At 40.6% G+C, this 19,203-nt stretch overlaps 1 protein-coding gene across 3 annotated transcripts in view; it reads left to right on the plus strand.

The window, feature by feature from the left end:
- The window catches only part of crygmxl2 (crystallin, gamma MX, like 2), a 55,630-nt gene that overhangs the window by 28,391 nt on the left and 8,036 nt on the right, over window positions 1–19,203 (plus strand). The window contains exons 3-5 of one of the 3 annotated variants that reach the window (XM_078788815.1): window positions 9,023–9,088; window positions 11,063–11,155; window positions 13,156–13,260. In XM_078788815.1, the coding sequence (XP_078644941.1) occupies window positions 9,023–9,088; window positions 11,063–11,155; window positions 13,156–13,260 (264 nt within the window). Of the gene's footprint in view, window positions 1–9,022; window positions 9,089–11,062; window positions 11,156–13,155; window positions 13,261–19,203 lie in introns of those variants that run through there. The other 2 variants (XM_058061124.2, XM_058061127.2) reach the window with 2 other exon arrangements.

Genomic DNA, 19,203 nt, shown 5'->3' on the forward strand with positions numbered 1-19,203 from the left:
AGGGTCGCGGGGTGCTGGAGCCTATCCCAGCTGTGTTTGGGCGAGAGCTGTGGTACACCCTGGACTGGTCGCCAACCAATCCCAGGCGATTATAAACAATCATTAATTTTATTCATTCAGTTTGTACCGCAGGGGTGCTGGAGCCTATCCCAGCTGTCTTCGGGTGAGAGTTGGGGTACACCCTGGACTGGTTGCCAACCAATCACAGACGATTATAAACATTCGTTCATTTAATTCATTCATTTTATATGGCAAGGGTCGTAGGCATGCTGGAGCCTATCCCAGCTGTCTTCGGGCGAGAGTTGGGGCACACCCTGGACTGGTGGCCAGCCAATCACAGGCAATTATGAACATTTGTTCATTTAATTCATTCATTTTGTACCACGTGGGTCGCGGGGCATGCTGGAGCCTATCCCAGTTGTCTTTGGGTGAGAGTCGGGGTACACCCTGGACTGGTCGCCAGCCAATCATAGGCGATTATAAACATTTGTTCATTTCATTCATTCATTTTGTACTGCGAGCGTTGCGGGGCATGCTGGAGCCTATCCCAGTTGTCTTCGGGTGAGAGTCGGGGCCACACCCTGGACTGGTCGCCAGCCAATCATAGGCGATTATAAACATTTGTTCATTTCATTCATTCATTTTGTACTGCGAGCGTTGCGGGGCATGCTGGAGCCTATCCCAGTTGTCTTCGGGTGAGAGTCAGGGCCACACCCTGGACTGGTCGCCAGCCAATCACAGGCGATTATAAACATTCATTCACGTCATTCATTCATTTTCTACTGCTTATCTTCGCAAGGGTCGCGGGGGTGCTGGAGCCTATCCCAGCTGTCTTCAAGTGAGAGTCGGGGTACACCCTGGACTGGTCGCCAACCAATCACAGGCAATTATAAACATTTGTTCATTTAATTCATTCATTTTGTTCCGCGAGGGTCGCGGGGGTGCTGGAGCCTATCCCAGCTGTCTTCAAGTGAGAGTCGGGGTACACCCTGGACTGGTGGCCAGCCAATCACAGGCGACAAAACAGGCAACAAAACAACCCAAAGTAATACCTGGTACCATTAGTATAAACTTTTACGCGTCTCCCAATGATCTATATTGTGTTTTTTTATCTAAAATATTCGTCATCTATTAATTTTCTATGCCGCTTATCCTCACTAGGGTCGCGGGTGTGTTTTTTTTTCAGGAAAAAAAAACCCAACAATGTTTTGTGCTTGATTATGCTTTCAATTCACCGCCAAGATTACAATAATGCAAATATTTGAAAAAGTCGCCAAAGTCTTACGATGTACTCCAACAATTACCTTACGTCGAAATATCGTATTTCAATAAGATAAAAAAACGGATAGATCTCGCAAAGTTTTACCTCCCGTAACAAACCTCGACCTATTTGTTTTAAGAGTACGAAAAAAAACAGCTTTTTTTTTAACAACAAAAATGTAATAAAACTTTCCACATGAAACAAACTGCGGCGCGCTAGCACCAAAGCGAACCAACGACTTGTGATGCTGGTTCAAATAGACAAACTCAATAAGTTTACTGTCACCGTGACGTGACTAGATGACAATGAAAAAAATCAAATCCTGCAGCGAGGCTACCAATTAAGAAACCCCGCGTCTTTTTAAAGTATGACGCCACTGATGTTACACTTTAAATTAAAAAAAATACAAATATAGATCTATTTATAATATTCAAAAAGTTACAAGACTTTGTCAGCAGATAAAAAAAAAAAACTTTAACGTTGACTGGAGTCTGGGCCCCAATTGGAACGGTGGGATGTAATTGTCGACACTAGTGTAAATGTTCTATGTTCTGGTGCCCCCCAAACCAACACATCCGCCCAGCCCCCATCCAACCTCCACCCATGTCTCACAAGTCTTTCAGACAACCTTGGTGTGATTTCTTGACAAAAGCGCTGTCGAGGTGTCGCTCGAGAAAAGTAAAAAGGGGCACAGGATGGTGGTGGTGGTAGTGGTGGGGCGGGGGGGCAAATACAGAGCCCCCGCCCCATCCGCTCGGTTCCAGCCGTTCAGAAGAAGAAAAGAAACAGAGGAGGAATCCTCTAATTATGTAAGGTAGAGAGACTTTTAGCGGGCGATAAAGTTAGGCGACGGCGAGGGCACGGAAGCCCCGCAAAGTGGGAGGCGCGCTAAAAGCTTAGCGGCGGCTAATTGCTACAAACTTAATGAATGCTGAATGAAGGGCGCAGACAGATGCTTTGTTGCTATGTGCCACATTTCTCCATCTCGTGAAAAAACATCAATAGCGGCGAGAACATTTGGCAGGTCACAGTTAGACTCAAGAAGAAGAGGAAATTAAACAGTTGTTTGTTTGTTTTTTTTTACCCCCCCTCAGCTAATTTATGGGTTATTTGCACATATTTTTATGTGTGCGCTTACAGTTCTCCGCAGCGCTTGTCTATTTGTTGTGTTCTCGGCTTTCTTGCCTCGCCAGCTCCGCGGCTCTCAATTAGCGCCCGAGCCTCAGGGACCTAATTAACCGTTTCAATTAATTAATACATTTCCTAAAAATCCCAGTGCAAGCTATTCTGACATTTGCTAGCCGCTCATAAGCTGCAATGATTAGTTTGTGAGCTTATCCCTTAGGTACAGAGATGACGCAGGGGACAAAGCTGGACCCAACACCCCCCCCCGTGACCTTTTATTGAGTGTCCAATCAATAACGTAGCGAAGGTCTGCCTCTTTGAGCTTCTGAAGGATTGGTGGCAAAGTAAGATGGGAAGGAACCACACAGCAGGGGGGGGGGGCAGAAAGTAACCTGATGTCATTCACTGGTGATTCTTTGAGTTAAGAAAGGGATTGGAGCTGTCAGCACATTTGCTGATGACGAAAAAAAAAAAAAAAGACCTTAGCGGTGGCTTTTCATTGCTGTCTTGTTTAACGTATGGTAAATTCCCGATGGGCTAGGTGGGCTTGTTTTAATTTGTCGCATTATCTACCAAACACAGACGTTAACAGGGTGTACTTGTCAGCGGCAATGATGGCTGTGACTGCATCTTCCGTGTTCATTAAACGCTCTCCAAACAGTCTTCAAGACCGCTCCATTAGTGGACGCCGGCGCGACAACAGACGACAATTTTTTTTTTGACCATCAAATGTTCTCGAAAAGCGCAAGAAGTGGACTTGAAAGACGAGCGCGTCTTGAAAGTTTCCTTTGTGGTTTTATTGTAAATGTCACAGAGGAGTCGGTCACTAAGTACATTTCGCTGCAGATTACAGTCGGCCCTCGTTCTTTGCAGAAATTCACTTATCACTGTTCTAATTGACAGCAAAGTACCATTCGTTAGTGAATTTTTTTCCAACCATAAGCCCTGTAAACATGAAATAACAACCCTAAAGTTGCACAACTCTTACACATGGGCTACAGGATCACTACATGGAGAAAAAAGATGGCGGCCGCTTTAAGCATAGCATGCTAACAAAATAAATACTTAACCTCCGATTTAAAGAAAGGGGTTTCAAACAGATTGAGAAAGCACGACAAATTCATTCATTCATTTTCTACCACAAAGTCCACACAAAGATAGCCGAGGGTGGAATCGAACTCGGGTCTCCTAGCTGTGTGGCCCGCGTGCTAAATGTTCATTCCAGCTATGTTTTTCATTCATTTTCTACCGCTTATCCTCACGAGGGCCGGGGGGGTTGGGGGGGTTCTGGAGCCTATCCCAGCTGTCTTCGGGCGAGAGTGAGGCGGGGTACACCCTAGACTGGTGGCCAGCCAATCACAGGGCGCATATAGTCAAACAACCATTCACACTCACATTCATACCTATGGACAATTTGGAGTAGCTAATTAACCTAGCATGTTTTTGGAACGCCTGGAACATGCAAACTCCACACAGAGATCACCGAGGGTGGAATTGAACTCGGGTCTCCTAGCTGTGAGGCCAGCGTGCTAACCACTTGGTCACCATGCAACCTGCACAACAAATTAAGAGTAAAAACTTACCACTTCTACACAGAATGGGAGAACATTTTTTTTGAATATGCTATAGTAAACCATGAAGTAGTGATCAAGTCATTCATTTTTTTAAATAGAGTGAGTCGGAAATGTTCGAACCAGAAAGTGCCAAGGGTCTTAGTAGTAGCTTAGTAGTTTGTGGTTGACCTGGAGTTCTTTTAGCCATAAATTAGCATTAGCATCATTGTTTATAGTCTGGAATTGATGGTGTGTAAACGACGACTTTGTGTTCATCGTACGTTATTCTTCAAATTTAGTGTTGTTTTTTTGAGATTGCACTGTCACAGGTCACATTTTTAGTTGGGTTATGTTCAATTTGGTGTGTTCGTGCCAGGACTTGAGATCTCAACATGAACCAAAAATGGTGTCTAACTAACTTTGATCGTTGGATAGCTTGTCTTTTTTATTCAGTCTCGTTATTTTAGACGACCTATGCATTGGAACCTGATTGTTTTCTTGACTAATACAGTAGGCAGCATCATAAAAAATTCAAAATCATTAAAAAGATTACAGCTTTGTGGTTTTAGACTATGATAAATGTCAATTTCTTCTAGTCGTTTTTATGTTAGACAAGGCCAGTAATTGGTTCAGTCTGATTTGCATTTGTTTGTTATACGACGTGATCTATATACGTGATCTATGCCATATACATTTTTATATTCCAAAAGGGCAGAACTAAGCACTACAGTCTGTTAATTGGTTCTTCTTGGCCTGCAGTCTATGGAAAAACAGCAAGAGAAAATTGCGATGGCAGGTCTTATTCTTTGATCAATTTATCGGTAGGATGCGTTGAACAGCTATCCGCTCACGCTGGAATCAAACTCGCTGAAGTTTTACTATTCCAAAACTGAAGTGTAGCGCTCGGGCCTCTCTGCGAGTTGCAAACTGTCGCTCCGCATTAGCCGCTGCAACAAAGCCGGGCCAAGATCCCGCTTCTCTCACCGCGCCTTCAGGACTTCTTGGCTGACCCGCGCTTGCCTACAGCTGTCAAACATGGCCGCCCGGTGTGGCCTCACTCGTGAGAAGAAAGCAGCCTCCACCGAGGAGGAAATGTATTCTGGCAATCAAATAAAACGAGCAGTGAGACATCAGCCGCCAAAGAGCCCGCCGAAGTCACATTAAACGCAGCGGTTGTTCATCACAGGCGGCACCGGAGCGCATCGATTTGTGGAAAAGAGACAAGGATGAGTCAAGAAGAGGGATCTGAAAGCGGGCCGACTCGCAGAAAAACCACCACGGAGCGATCTCGTTTGTTCCCTGGCAACTTGGACCGAGGCCTCGGTGACTCTGTGGCGCCCTCTAACAGCCCTCGCGGGATGGCACTTTGATGCAAAGACAAGGAGGGTGGTTGTGCATCTTAATCTTCCATAAGGTGATCTTTGGATGGGGTGTTTCGTACAAGAAGAAGAAAAGACGAAGGTTTTGTGCGTTTGCAAGAGTGCTGGGAGCTAGAGTTCACTACGGGGGCGTAAGTGTGTCAAGAAGAGCCCCTCCTTCCACCACCACCACCCATCCGCAAGCCCGGGGCCTTTTTCCACAACACTAAAAAGCATAAACAGTCAATACCGAATGCAACTCACAGAAGGAGAGGGATTTAGAAAAATAAAAAAAGAAAAGTGTTACACAACACACGGCGAGATCACACAAACGGAGGCCGGGCTGTAGGAAGTGGAGCATCTCCTCCGCGTAGATCCTTCATTGGGGCTGTGAGCGTGAAGCACCAAGGTGGAAGAAGGGATGAGCATACCTGCCGCAAAGACAGCAAGGTCAGATTAAAAAAAAAAAAAAAAAAAGATGTTAGGCCTCAGCCAGCGCAGAAAAAGTGCATATGGCGCTAAGTCTGCCGCCGCAAACACATGCTCTCCATGCTAATGAGCGGCAGGCACGTCTCCAGTTTAAAAGGAGACTTTTAAGACTTCCGTTTCGAGATGTGAGGACTTGTTTATCCGCATTGTTCTCGCGAGTGTCTCTCCTCCCCGTCTCTCAAGTTCTTTCAAACGATATCATCTCTCGCAAACACTCGACACCTGGCTGGCTGGCTGGCTGACTTCAAGAGCGCCAAATCATCGGAGAAGTCTGCGCGCCGCTGTCTCCTTTTTAATCAGGCATTCAGCACCCGCCTCACATGTTCAAGCGTTCGGGGAGAGTCGCTGCTCTGTAAGCGTGCAAAGAAGCAAAGAACAGGTGCAGAATGGTCGACGTTCCATTTGTGTGTGTGTGTGTGTGTGTGTGTGATTAATAGAGGTAGCCGGAGAAAGCCAGGAGATTTGGTTGCACCTCTACTCGGGGCATTACGGTAGCTAAATCAGCAGTCACTCTTAACTATTAGGTCCAGGGGCCATATTGTTTTATGCGGCCCGCAAAAGCTTAGAATTAATACACATCAAAAAGTGTATTATTTTTAAAATAATTTATATATACATACAGTATATTAAAATATTATTATCCATCCATTATCCGTTTTCTATGGCGCTTATCCTCACTAGGGTCGAGGGTATGCTGGAGCCTATCCCAGCTGTGTTTGTGTGAGAGAAGGGGTACATACATGTATACATACATACATATTACATTAACTAAAAAAATAAAAAAAAACTTTTTCTTGCTAAATGTATTTTTTAAATGTCATTTTACTGCATGCATTTAATTAGATTACACAATAGTTTGATTTCATTGTAAATTTGTTTGGTAAAACAAGAGAAAAATGATAATAATACATTTGTATGGGATGATGACGTGATTATACACAGGTGGCCCCAATCATTGCCTGTAAAAAAATGACATTTAAAAAGTGTATAGTTCGTGCGGAAAGTTAAATATACCGGCCATACAAAAATAAACTTCTTATTACAGTGGAGCCGTGATTCAGTATGTCAACGATACATTTTTATTTTTATAAATACTCACGTTTTTTCGCTATTCTTTGGTGGTCCTGTGATCCTCCTGTACCAAAAATTGGAACGCATGCGCACCAGAGCAAGCACGCCTCTGTTATGGTGGTTCTCCACTGTGCTTTGAAGCGCGTCCCCACACAGTCACACACAGTCTGACACTCTTTTATAACTTGATTTTGACCTGAACATATCAACTGCAGTACATTTCCAACACCGTGTAGTGAATGTATTTCCAACTCACGCACGGTCCCTCGACCCTTCATGCTGGGAACGACACTTCCGCATTCTCATTGCAAGAGATTCATTCAGGGACACTCCAAACTTCACATAAAGGGGCGTCTGTGTATTTAAATAAGTACGAAGATAAAGAAAAAAGATGAAGTATATATTCTCAACTCTTAACTATTCGTAACTCTTAATTCGGGTGTACAATTTGTTAAATTTAAGTACAGTATGCTGGTTAATAAACTAATAACAAGTACATGTAGCTTAAATTACGTGATGTCTTTGAATGCAACCCCTTGTGTCCATAATAACACGGTTTAAAGTGTGATTCAAATGTTGTGCTACTGTTAAAGAGACAGGTCTTTTGCTTGTTTTGTGTGGTATCTTTTAGCCTGATTTAAATTTTCTGTAAATTTGGAGCTGTAATATATAAATATGTAATATATATCTTGTAATATATATCTGTTCATTAAATACGGTACAAATTTCAGACATACAGTCGTTGCAAATAGTGGGTATTCATGATTAATCAATTTAAATACTGTGATTAAAATTGTAAATCATTTAACAGACCTTGTATATAAACAAAATAAAAATATCCAAATGTAGTTTTCAGCCACAGCTCACTTTAGGTATTGAACAGGGGTAATATGCTACCCCCTGTTGGTTGGGAGGTTGGTACAGTATATGCAGTCCAGACTGAGAGATGGCATCTGTAAAGCTAGTAAATGTGCTTTATTAAATGGACATTCTTTTAGCACATGTTGTTTTCGGATACACTCAATGAAATAATGACGAGAATTATTCCATCTGTGTTCCCTCACATTCTGTGTTTTCCTCCTTGAGAGAATGTTCTCCTGGCTTGTGCCCAAACAAAAGTTCCTTCCTCTGTCAGTACAGTTTCCCTTCCAGAGCAAGACTTCCATCTTTTAAACATCGGTAGGAAAGAGAACAATATCTGTGAAAGTGTGAAATTTGACTCCCACCCAGCGGAATAGCGGCCCTCTTCCTTGTGTTGTCAAACAGAATGACTAAACACGCTCATTCACGCACTCCCACGACAGCGGGACTTTATTAATTTATAACGTTATCGGTGCACGGCACGCCGCATGATTGACAATGTGATAAATTGTATTTGAATACGGCTGACATCAATTATGTAACCGGTGGTGGCTTTGTTGCCTCCCCCCCTCAAGATAACATGGTGTAGAGTAGAAGACGTGGAGAAGCTCCAACATGGCAGAGAGCGACAATGCCCCACTGACAATAAAAAAACGCAGAGGTACATTTTGGCATCACAGAAAGGCGGACATGAGGCCTCGCTGATGTAGGAGTTAGGCCGAAATAGGCAGAAACTTTTGTCAGTGGCTCTACTGATTATTTAGAAATAATCAGTAGATGGTTTTCAAATTAATTCATCATGCCACTATGTCTGAAATATGCCTATTTTGACAGAATTTTATTGAAAGAAACATAAATAACATTACACCATGATATATATTTATATATATATATTTATATGTATTGAACTGAAAATTTAAATCAAGCTAAAACTAGCAGAACATTCCAATTGCACTTAACAGCGTCATTACTAGCACTGAGGGGTTGTGTTCAAAGACACCACATCATTTAAGATGTATTTTGAGTGTATTTTCTGGGATTATACTTAAATTCAGTACAAAGTGTACTTCCGCATGAAGAGTAACAAAGTGAGAATATCCATGTAATGTTTTTTCTATGTATTTATATTTATTTACACTATACATGCACGCATAATAAAGACGTTGTTGTGATGTTCGAAGTGTCCCTGAATGTATCTCATGGCCGTCCAGAGACAATGCGGAAGTGACTGTCACGCTGCTTGAGCAAGTGTTTTATTTACGTTGTACATGGCTAATTTACTCATATTTTGTTTCCTATCTTAGGGAATACGAGAGTAAAGTCGTTTACAGCACGCTGGAAGTACAACGTACACAAAAAGCTGCTATTGTGTGAGTCTATGTTATCTTATTTATGTCTAACATGTCAATATGAGGTGTTATTTCATGTCAACAAACAGTAGACAGGAACAAACCGCTACATAGGTCTACACTGCAATGTTGTATCTGATAGCTGGAGCAAAAACAAATGTGCAAAAGTGCTCCTGCTTCCTGAAGGCAGTTATTTTAAAGGGGGAAAAAAAACGATGTGAGTAGTCTTTAAAAAAAAAAAAAAAAAAAAAAGTCTGTCAAATGTCAAGCGGTTATCAAAGTGCAGACATGTTGTCTTTTCTAGCAGCAAAGGACTAACCTTTCAGTCACACGGTAGAAGTCATCCTTTCATCAGTGCAGCACTTCTTCCTACCTCTCCCAGCCATGGAAGCACCTCTTAAAACAAAGCCAATCCGACAGTGACCTCCGCCAAGGCTAAATTGGATCAGCACGGTCTTAGAAACTCACCTCCTGCTGTGTGGATTGGATTTTGTCCGTTCTGAGAGTTCAGAATTCAGGAAAAAATTATAGATAGTATACTTTGAAACTTAAATGGCAATACAAGGGAAATTGGTTTGCAGTAGAGAATACTACAATGGCATTTCACACACACACACACACACACACACAAGCCCATGGCTAGCTAGCTAGCTAGCTAGCTAGAATTTGTTACTGGGTTTTCTCCTACGGCACTGGTCCGTTTTTGTTAAAGATGTCGGATAATTATCGCGACCGATAATTATCAACATAAAAATTTGACATAGGTCGACTTTGTTGTGCTTTTCAAAGGGCTCTTTTGACTGGGTTGAAGTCGGCTAGCTTCTCATGCTAGCTAGCATGTGATGCTAGCTTTTAGCCATTCAGTCAAGCACAAATTTGAAGGTCTTGCTCGTATATCTTGCTCGATATTGAATTCACGTTTCCTATGATAATAGTTTGTTTTTCTGATATTACAATTACAACTTTTATTTCATATTTTAACATCATTTTAGTAAAAATGATGTTGTTTTTCCTTGTAATATTCCATTCTTCATATTCCTCGTGAAAATGATTTCTTGGGGTGACATTACTTCTTTTTAATATTTTGATTTTGTTCTTGTAAATTTTCTTTTTTTTTTTTCATTTTTGCTGTTATTTTATTTATTTTTTTTAGTTGTTAAATTATATTTTTAGAATGTGCGGCGGGCGACATTGGACATCCCTGATCTATGCCTACTTTGCTGGCATACCTCCCAGTTTACTCTTGCCGGTTAGTTTGCTGCAATTAAACTATTAACTAAATCAGTTTTGTTTATGGTAACAGTGCGATGTGATCATATATAGAATAAATGTATATTAATGTACATTAGTAATACACCAGATAGCATACTTGGGCGTCTTTTGGGTAGTATTGGGTAGTATGTCTGTTAAAGTGTCTTAGAACCGATGTTCAAGTCCCAGTACAGGAGTAAAACAGCGCAAGTAATGAAAATGAAATATGAATATGAAAATTCAAAGGCGAGAAGTGCACTTAACTTATTGTTATGTACCTTTTAAACCTCTAAAGTAAGTGGTTTTACAATATTTTTCTTTAAAATATATTTTTAAAATATTTTATAATAATAAAATATTACACAAATATTTAATAGTATATTTTTAATTTAATTATTTATATTATATGTATTGAATTAATCACATTATATTTATAATAGGGACATATAATACAATACAATCCACTTTTATTGTTATTCATACAATTAATTTAAAGACTGTATATTATTACCAGTGTGACGACAGCAAACCTCACCTTTAAAATTGAATGCTACGTCATTTTTGTGGGGGGTTTAACTGATAAGGACGTCCAGCAGCTGTCTTGCCGTGCTGCCTTTGGTGTCCCGTTGAGGTTCTAAACATGACGACCTTAACATGAATCTCATTTATGCAGAAAAGGCGATAAAACGACAGTTTAGTTTGACTTATTTATGTGTGTTTTTTCTTCTCCGGCTTCTTCCACAGCCTTTGTTGCATCTCTTCTCCAACAAAAAGACAGCCTGCCTGCAGAGCCCGGCGTTGCTGTGGGACGGACCTGTCAATCACGTCTGACAACATGTACGTTAAAATTTCAAAGCGGCCTCAAAGGCGGAGCGTGACAGGCAAGCTTTTGAAAGTGGCTGTAGCGCTCGGCGGCGACAGCCAGAGGAGGCTGCGAAAAACAAACTACAAAACACAAAACAGCGTCGCGGGCAGGGAGGAGGAATCCAAGAAGTTTAAAAGCTTTAAAAAAAAAAAAAAAAAAAAAAAAAAAAAGCCAAAGAATGTGGGTCTTGATGATGGGAATTAGATTTCTCCCTTTGGTGTGTCATGGTTTTTTAATTTTGCTCCCACGAGTGGAGACGCTACTGCGGCTGCCGGTCTTCCAGAGGGGGAAGAAGTGGAGCTAATCCTCGGAGGCCTCGCTCACATCATCACCAGTGCACCTTGAAGACGTAAAACAGGGATGTTAATTACATGCTTGATTCCATCGAGCATTACCTTTTGCAATCATTCCCAATAGGAATGTGTCAATGCTTTTTGGCGCTTTTAGAGCAATGCATTAAATGGGAGATGTTTGCCGTCAAATCCCAATAATTGACAAGTCATTCTTGCTATAGAAGACCAAGGCTATGTTGATACAACAGTGGGGAAAAAAAAACGTGTGACTTTTTCGTGGAACCACATGAAATCCGATCTTTTTTGGTTCAACACATGGTTCGAAAATCCGGTTTTGCAGTCTATTAAATCAGATAGAATTTATCACAGATTTGATTTGACTGGTTGAATTCTTGACCGAATCGTTTTGGATCGAATCTTTTTTTAATGAACCAATATCCTCCTCAAATTGTATTGTATACGAATCAAATCAATATTAAAATCGTTACACCCTTAAAGGCTAATTATTCTTGCTGTAGAAGTTTGAGGCTATGTTGTTGCTACAGTAAAAAATCGCCAACTTTTTTCGCAAAACCGTATATTTTCCAAAATTCTTTCAAAATGTGATTGAAACCAAATATTTTGAATGGACGACAATTTATGGAAGTTATACAGTAAACCTCGGATATATCGGATTCAATTGTTCCCACTGGTTTTGTCCGATATAAGCGAAATCCGTTATATGCGTATACCGGAAAATGTCCGTTTTACGCATATAATTATTATTAGCATATTATTATTAGCATATTATTATTAGCATATTATTATTAGCATATTATTATTAGCATATTATATCCGGTATATGCGTAAATCGGATTTTATCCATTATAAAAAGGCACTTCCTTGACTATGTTTCCAATGTACCTGGACGCGCAAATGACATCATATAGCGGCCTGTCACGATTCGGCGAATCGAAGCGCCACGATGCGGCCATCCGATATATGCGAGGGAAATTTAATGGAAATGCATTGGAACGGGACTGGAGATTTTGTCCGAAATAGGCGAAATCCGTTATAAAAAATCCGATATATGCAATGAATTTTTATTGGAAATGCATTACAGAAAAATCGGTTCTTTTTTATCTGTCCGTTGTGAGCGAATTTCCGATATATCCGAGTCCGATATATCCGAGGTTTACTGTACTTACAAAATGTAGGCTAGCGTCATAAATCCCACTTAAATTAAAAAGTGAAGCTAGCTATTCTTGCTATAGAAGAGCGAGGCTACGTTGATGCAACAATTTTCGAAATTTGCAGACTTGCAGTAAATTTTCCAATCCAAGCTCCAAACAAAAGTGTGCAAAAAGTGAGGCTAGTTATTTTTGCTATGAACGTTAACCACAGGTTATGCGATGGACAGTTGGGGGAAGAGGTTGGTCATGTGACTGACGATTCTTCCTATTGAAGACATCGAAAACATCTACCAATTCAGAACCATGATAATGTATCACAAGTCTATTAGAACATGACGACTCGGCATTGAACCCCCATCAAGTTCACTGCCAGAACATCTCCTCCAGAAGATTGCTACAGTGCAGTACTTGGGATTCCTCCCCCCTTCTTCTTTCACAGACCTGTTGATTGTTGACTCTGTCTGGATTTGTTCAGTCGTCATCATAGCGGTTTCTGTTTTGTCGCAGTGACTCCAGTGGGCCGAGGCAGCAGGAAACGGTCGTCTCCATGGCAGCTGCTCTGGTATCGAGATGTCGTCCTGCAAACTGAAGCACTGGGATCAACTTCCTCAGGTCTACACACACGTACATGCAAGTCCACTGGGCCGACGCCAGTTAATCGCCAGTTAGTCGCGTTAATTGCTTGATGCAAGTGGAACCAAATGTCACAAACAATCCGGCTATTGGAATCTACTGGAATGTAATGGCGTGAGCCAAGTTGCGCCAATGATGCTAGGGGTCCATTGGTGCCAGTTGGTGCCAGTTTGCGCCAAAGATTATATGATTGGCGCGTAGTGGCTCGCTGTGGCGCCAAATTAATGTTCGCTTAGCATGTCGCCACAGCACACCAATCATATAATCTTTGGCGCAAACTGGCACCAACTGGCACCAATGTACCCCTAGCATCATTGGCGCAACTTGGCTCGCGCCATTACATTCCAGTAGATTCCAATAGCCGGATTGTTTGTGACATTTGGTTCCACTTGCATCAAGCAATTAACGCGACAAAGATTTTGAAATTTTCTTGCCCGCCAAACTCAATTTTTGCCGACATTACGGGCCACCACGAGACAGTCGGGAGGCAGTTGGAGCCACTGCACGCCACTAGGCACCTTATTGGTGACACTAGGCGCCACAACAAATTGCATTGGCGTGAACTGGCACCAACTGGCGCCGGCGCAGTGGACTCTTAGCATCACACATATGGAAACCCCCCCACCCCCTCGTCTTCACTGCTTTAGCCCCCCCAACACAGTGCTGACAGGAAGGGTGCTGGAAAACCTCCACCCCCTTTTCACCCTCCTGTGGGTAAGTTTCTAATTCCTAGGTTGTAAAGTGTGCCTATGTGGCTGTATTTTACACACTGTCCCCCCCCCCCCCCCCCCCCCCCCGCCAATTGGAGAAGAATTTTGGACCTGCTATTTTATTCTCTCGTTCTCCCTTTTCTTCTTCCCCTTTTGTCCCCCAGTCATCCTGTCCTGTTTCATATACATTTGGGCACCCCTGGTAATTTTCAAGATTTTCCTTGATAAATCAGCCGTTGTTGGGATCAGTTAAATATATCATATAGCAAAATGAAGTTTATAGAATTTACAGAAAGTGTGCAATAATTATTTCAACAAAAGTAGGCAGCTGCTAACATTTGGGCAAAAAAAAAATGACATCAATATTTAGTAGAGCGTCCTTTTGCAGAAATAAAGGCTTCCTATGAGGGTCTAAATTCTGGTTGATGGTATTTCTGACCATTCTTCTTCTTTCGGAAACATCTCCAGTTGATATTCATAGTTTAAAATCATAACAGTCAGAAAGGAACAACAGAAACATGACAAATATAATGTTTACGGATTCAAAGTGGAGTTCAAATGCAAGCCACAGAACACCTCCATTTACCGTCGTCTCTAAGGCCCTGTCCAAAAAAAAAAAAAAACACACACACAGCGGCTTGAAAACACTCCAAAAGCCACAATTTGTGCACTTTATGTTTTGGTTTGAAAGTAGCAGCGTGTCGAGGGACTCGGGTCACATCAGGAGTGTTTTTTTTTTTTTTTTTTTTTGGTTTGTTTGTTTACGTTTTAAGCACTTCCTGGCTAAAACGATAGCACGCATACACATAGCTCTTACGTGTTACAAATGTTTAGATGCAAGCAAACAATGCACATCCAAAGCTGGCTGTTGTATAAAGCAATAAAAAAAATAATGGGGAAATCTCTGGAAGCCAATTTTTTTGGCTTATAGTGCCCTCTAGTGGATGGTATGATTTGATAGGAATAAGGCAGAAGAAATAAAGACATATCGTTTATGATTTTTTAGCTTGGAATTAACTATTTCAAAACAAGGACAACTAAAAAAAGGAAAGTACAAAATAATGAACCTACAGAATTAACTGGCTTATTGAACGGTATAGTTGGTGTTTATGTTATTATTATTATTATTATACATTATTAATTGTGGTTATTTTTTTTTTCACCTTCTACTACTTTTTTATAAAATTGTTTAAAAACTATTTTAATGTTTCTGAGTCTTTTGAAAGGTGCTTATAAATACAATTTAATATGTTCTAATAATAATAATAGTAATTTTTATTAAAAAATAAATATCTGTTTATTGCTACATTAAATAAATATATTCCATTGCTATGATAATACATGAGTCTATATTATTCTTTAAATATTTTATTTAAATATAAAATGTACATATACTATTTAATTTAAATAATAGTAATTAAATTAAATAATAATAAGTAAGAATAAATAAATAATGAGTAATAATAAATAATAATTTCATTAAAAAAATCTAGCAAATAATACACATTTTCTTGCAACATATTTTTCATGTTTGTACAACTAAAAAAAAATGAAAGGCCAAAATCAAGAAAAGTCAATTCTTCTGGTCCAGGGCTAAAAAGTTGAACTCCATTTTTTTCTTCTTCCATTTATATGACCCTTAATGAATTCACTTGTTCAGTTTTTTCTTTCTTTCTTCTCCTCCTTTGAGCGAGTGAACAGCTGCCTCCACAGTCAGAAGCTCTTGGTTTCAAACGGGCCATCTCCCGTTAGAACGCCTCCTAATGTGATCACTTGAACTAACTTAATGCACCGCTTTTATTTTATACGCAGCCTCTCAATGGTGCCTGCTGTGCCGCAACGGAGTGCACAATTCACACTTTGACTTTATTCTTGAAAGAACGCTGCAAGGAGGGGCGGAATAAATACAAACTGTAATATTTACTATGTGTGCGTATATATACATATATAGTTATATATACAGTGGATTTATTTTGGTTGTAGTTTTCCTTATTGTACGACCTGAGGGCAGTCGCCAATAATGAATTCGTTATGTTTGTCAGGAATGGCTTGATTTTTGATTGAGTTTTTGTATTGAATTTTGAATTTTTTCAATGACATTTTTGCAGCTACTGCATCTTCTAAGCGTTAGAATATGGATGGATCTTCTTGACTGAGCTTTTGTACTGCCATTGTTTAATAATCTCGTCAGATTGTGCAAGAACTCATCATGTTATGTGACCGATCATTGCATATTTAGTTACAGTACTTTATGAAGAATTGCTCAATTTTGTCTTCCCAATCAATTTTCCCAAATCAATGGTTTTATTGCCATTGTCAAGAACTGGTACTTGGTTGTTTTGCGTTGGATCTGATTCGATTCTTCAAGCGTTCCTCATGTTATGGCGAAAGATTGTATATCTATTTACTTATTTATCTCTGTGAAGAATTGCTCAATATTTGATTGAGGTTTTGTATTGGATTGTTCAAATGTTCCTTTCTATTCTATTTTCAGATGCAAAAGGTCACAGCTTTGAAGTATCTAATTCATTTAATGGCTAACCTGGTTCACTATCTTCTGCCTGTAGAATCTATTTTCCCGGTAATTCCTATTTAGTATAGAGGTGTATGTCATTAAGACGGGTGTTGCTACCTGCTGGGATGGTTCTCTAAATAAATTGCAAGTGGCCTCTGGCAACAAGACGAGGCCTGCTTTCATTGTCAAGCTGCAAAAATGTGCAGGCAGTCAATCAGAGTGGGCTAAAGCTTTGCAACAATGGCGCCCACTTGATTATTTATTTTTTAAATTGATGTATTTCGTTATCACAAGGTGTCTACTTGCCGGGGCTGCAGCGGGGGCGGGGTGGTGGTGTATCATGATCAATAATTGATATGCAGTACGAAAAAAGCGCTGATTTGCTGCCTCTCCTCTGGTGCACTTGTCACTCGCTCTTGTCAGAACACATTTGCTTTGATGACAAATTTGAAGATGCGAACAAGGGCGTCACATGTGATTAGAGATGTGCCGAGCGCTGAAAGGCAAGTTGGGGAGGGAGCCCCCCCCCCCCCCCCCCCCCCCGACTTTGTTTGTTCCGGGGGAGGGGGCTCTGGAGGACCAAGGGGCCAGGCTCTGAGGTGAGCTCACACTCTTGTAAGCAGACAGATGAGAGAGGAGGGATGTCTTGAACTTTTTTTTATTTTCTTTTTTTGTCATGTGTCAGTAAACAGCGTGACTCGTTTGAAAGGAACCTGGTTTACAGGGTGGAAAGTTGCTCTTTTAAACCTTTCAAGCTCGGGGGCACAAAACACACCGCCAGAAATGCGAGGGAACTGGAGAACTGGAACTAGAGAAGCGAGCGCTCCCCCTGGTGTGTCTAGCGAGTAGACACACCAGGCCCCGTCGTTCAATGACTTCGGGTCACGGCGGAGCTGATGGTGTGTTACTTAAAACGACGCCGAACTTAAGAAATCCTCGACAAACTCGACTTTCAAAGAGAAAACTTATCTGAAAAAGTATGGTAATGTAAGAAACACAAACCGTTATTTGCTTTGTTCATCAGAGGGAACCATTTTTGGTTACGCAAATGGGCATTAGATTGAAAATTATTATTTTTACCATCTAATTATACCTCACAAGAGGTATGCTGGAGCCTATCCCAGCTGTTATTATTAGAAATTGACTCTGAACTCCCCAATCTCAGGCAGTCAGTAACTGAGGAATAATATTGGAACCATTTTTGGTAACGCAAATGGGCGTTAGATTGAAAATTATTATTTTTACCATTCAATAATTGAACAGTTATTAAGCAGTCCATTTTCTAGGGTCACAGGAGCTAAGCTGGAGCCTATCCCAGGTGTTTTTCTTCGAAATGGACTCTGAACTCCCCGATTTCAGGCAGTCAGTAACTGAGAGATAATATTGGAACCATTTTTGGTAACACAAATGGGCGTTACATTGAAAATAATTATTTTTACCATCCAGTTATACCTCACAAGAGGTATGCTGGAGCCTATCCCAGCTGTTATTATTAGAAATTGACTCTGAACTCCCCAATCTCAGGCAGTCAGTAACTGAGGAATAATATTGGAACCATTTTTGGTAACACAAATGGGCGCTAGTTTGAAAATAATTATTTTTACCATCCAGTTATTGAACAGTCCATTTTCTAGGGTCACGGGAGGTATGCTGGAGCCTATCCCAGCTGTTATTCTTACAAATGAACTCTGAACTCCCCAATCTCACGTAGTTGTAAACTGAGGAATAATATTGGAACCATTTTTGGTAACGCAAATGGCCGTTAGTTTGAAAATAATTATTTTTACTATCCAGTTATTGAACAGTCCATTTTCTAGGGTTACGGGAGGTATGCTGGAGCCTATCCCAGCTGTTATTATTAGAAATTGATTCTGAACTCCCCAATTTCAGGCAGTCTGTAACTGAGGAATAATATTGGAACCATTTTTGGTAACGCAAATGGGCGCTATATTGAAAATAATTATTTTTACTATCCAGTTATTGAACAGTCCAATTTCTAGGGTCACAGGAGCTATGCTGGAGCCTATCCCAGCTGTTTTTATTAGAAATTGACTCTGAACTCCTTAAATTCAGGCAGTCAGTAACCGAGGAATAATATTGGAACCTTAATTAGGGGGAATACTATTCAAAATAATGAAAAATATTGTGTTTTTAATAGAATTATGACATTATTTACTTATTTTATGTACAATATATAATGTTTTGCTTCAGTCATGTTATACATGAGCTGTGTTTCTGTTGCATTGACATGAAAGAGTAGCATAGAGCACTCGACAATGAATGTAAACACTGCTGAGATGTTTGCATTGTCATACGTTTTCACGCTGATTTCATTGCCAAGAGGAGTTTTAATTATACTGTTAATTGTGTGTACATAGTTGGAGATTTACAGCAAAAACTTCCAAACTAAACTCCAAGGAGTTTTTGCACCAAATCTGAGACGAAGAGCAAACGAGTTAGCATAATTGACAGCTGCATCCATTCGCTCGGTCCAAGCGCCTTCCTTCTGCTTCCAACACCATTTCCTCTTTTAATTAAAAAAAAAGATGGAGCACATCAGACACATCACGGCAAATCCGGGGCCTGGCACGGCCTCACAGTGGCGCCCCGCGTCTGGCAGTCCCGATAGAGTGCTGACGCTGGCAGGGACAAGAGAAGCGTAACGCCTGGAGATTTTTTCCTGACAAAGACGGAAGA

The sequence above is a fragment of the Doryrhamphus excisus genome, unplaced genomic scaffold, assembly GCF_037039965.1.
Source record: "Doryrhamphus excisus strain RoL-2023G ecotype Guam unplaced genomic scaffold, RoL_Dexc_Guam_v1.1 HiC_scaffold_24, whole genome shotgun sequence".
NCBI classification, from domain to species: Eukaryota; Metazoa; Chordata; class Actinopteri; order Syngnathiformes; family Syngnathidae; genus Doryrhamphus; species Doryrhamphus excisus.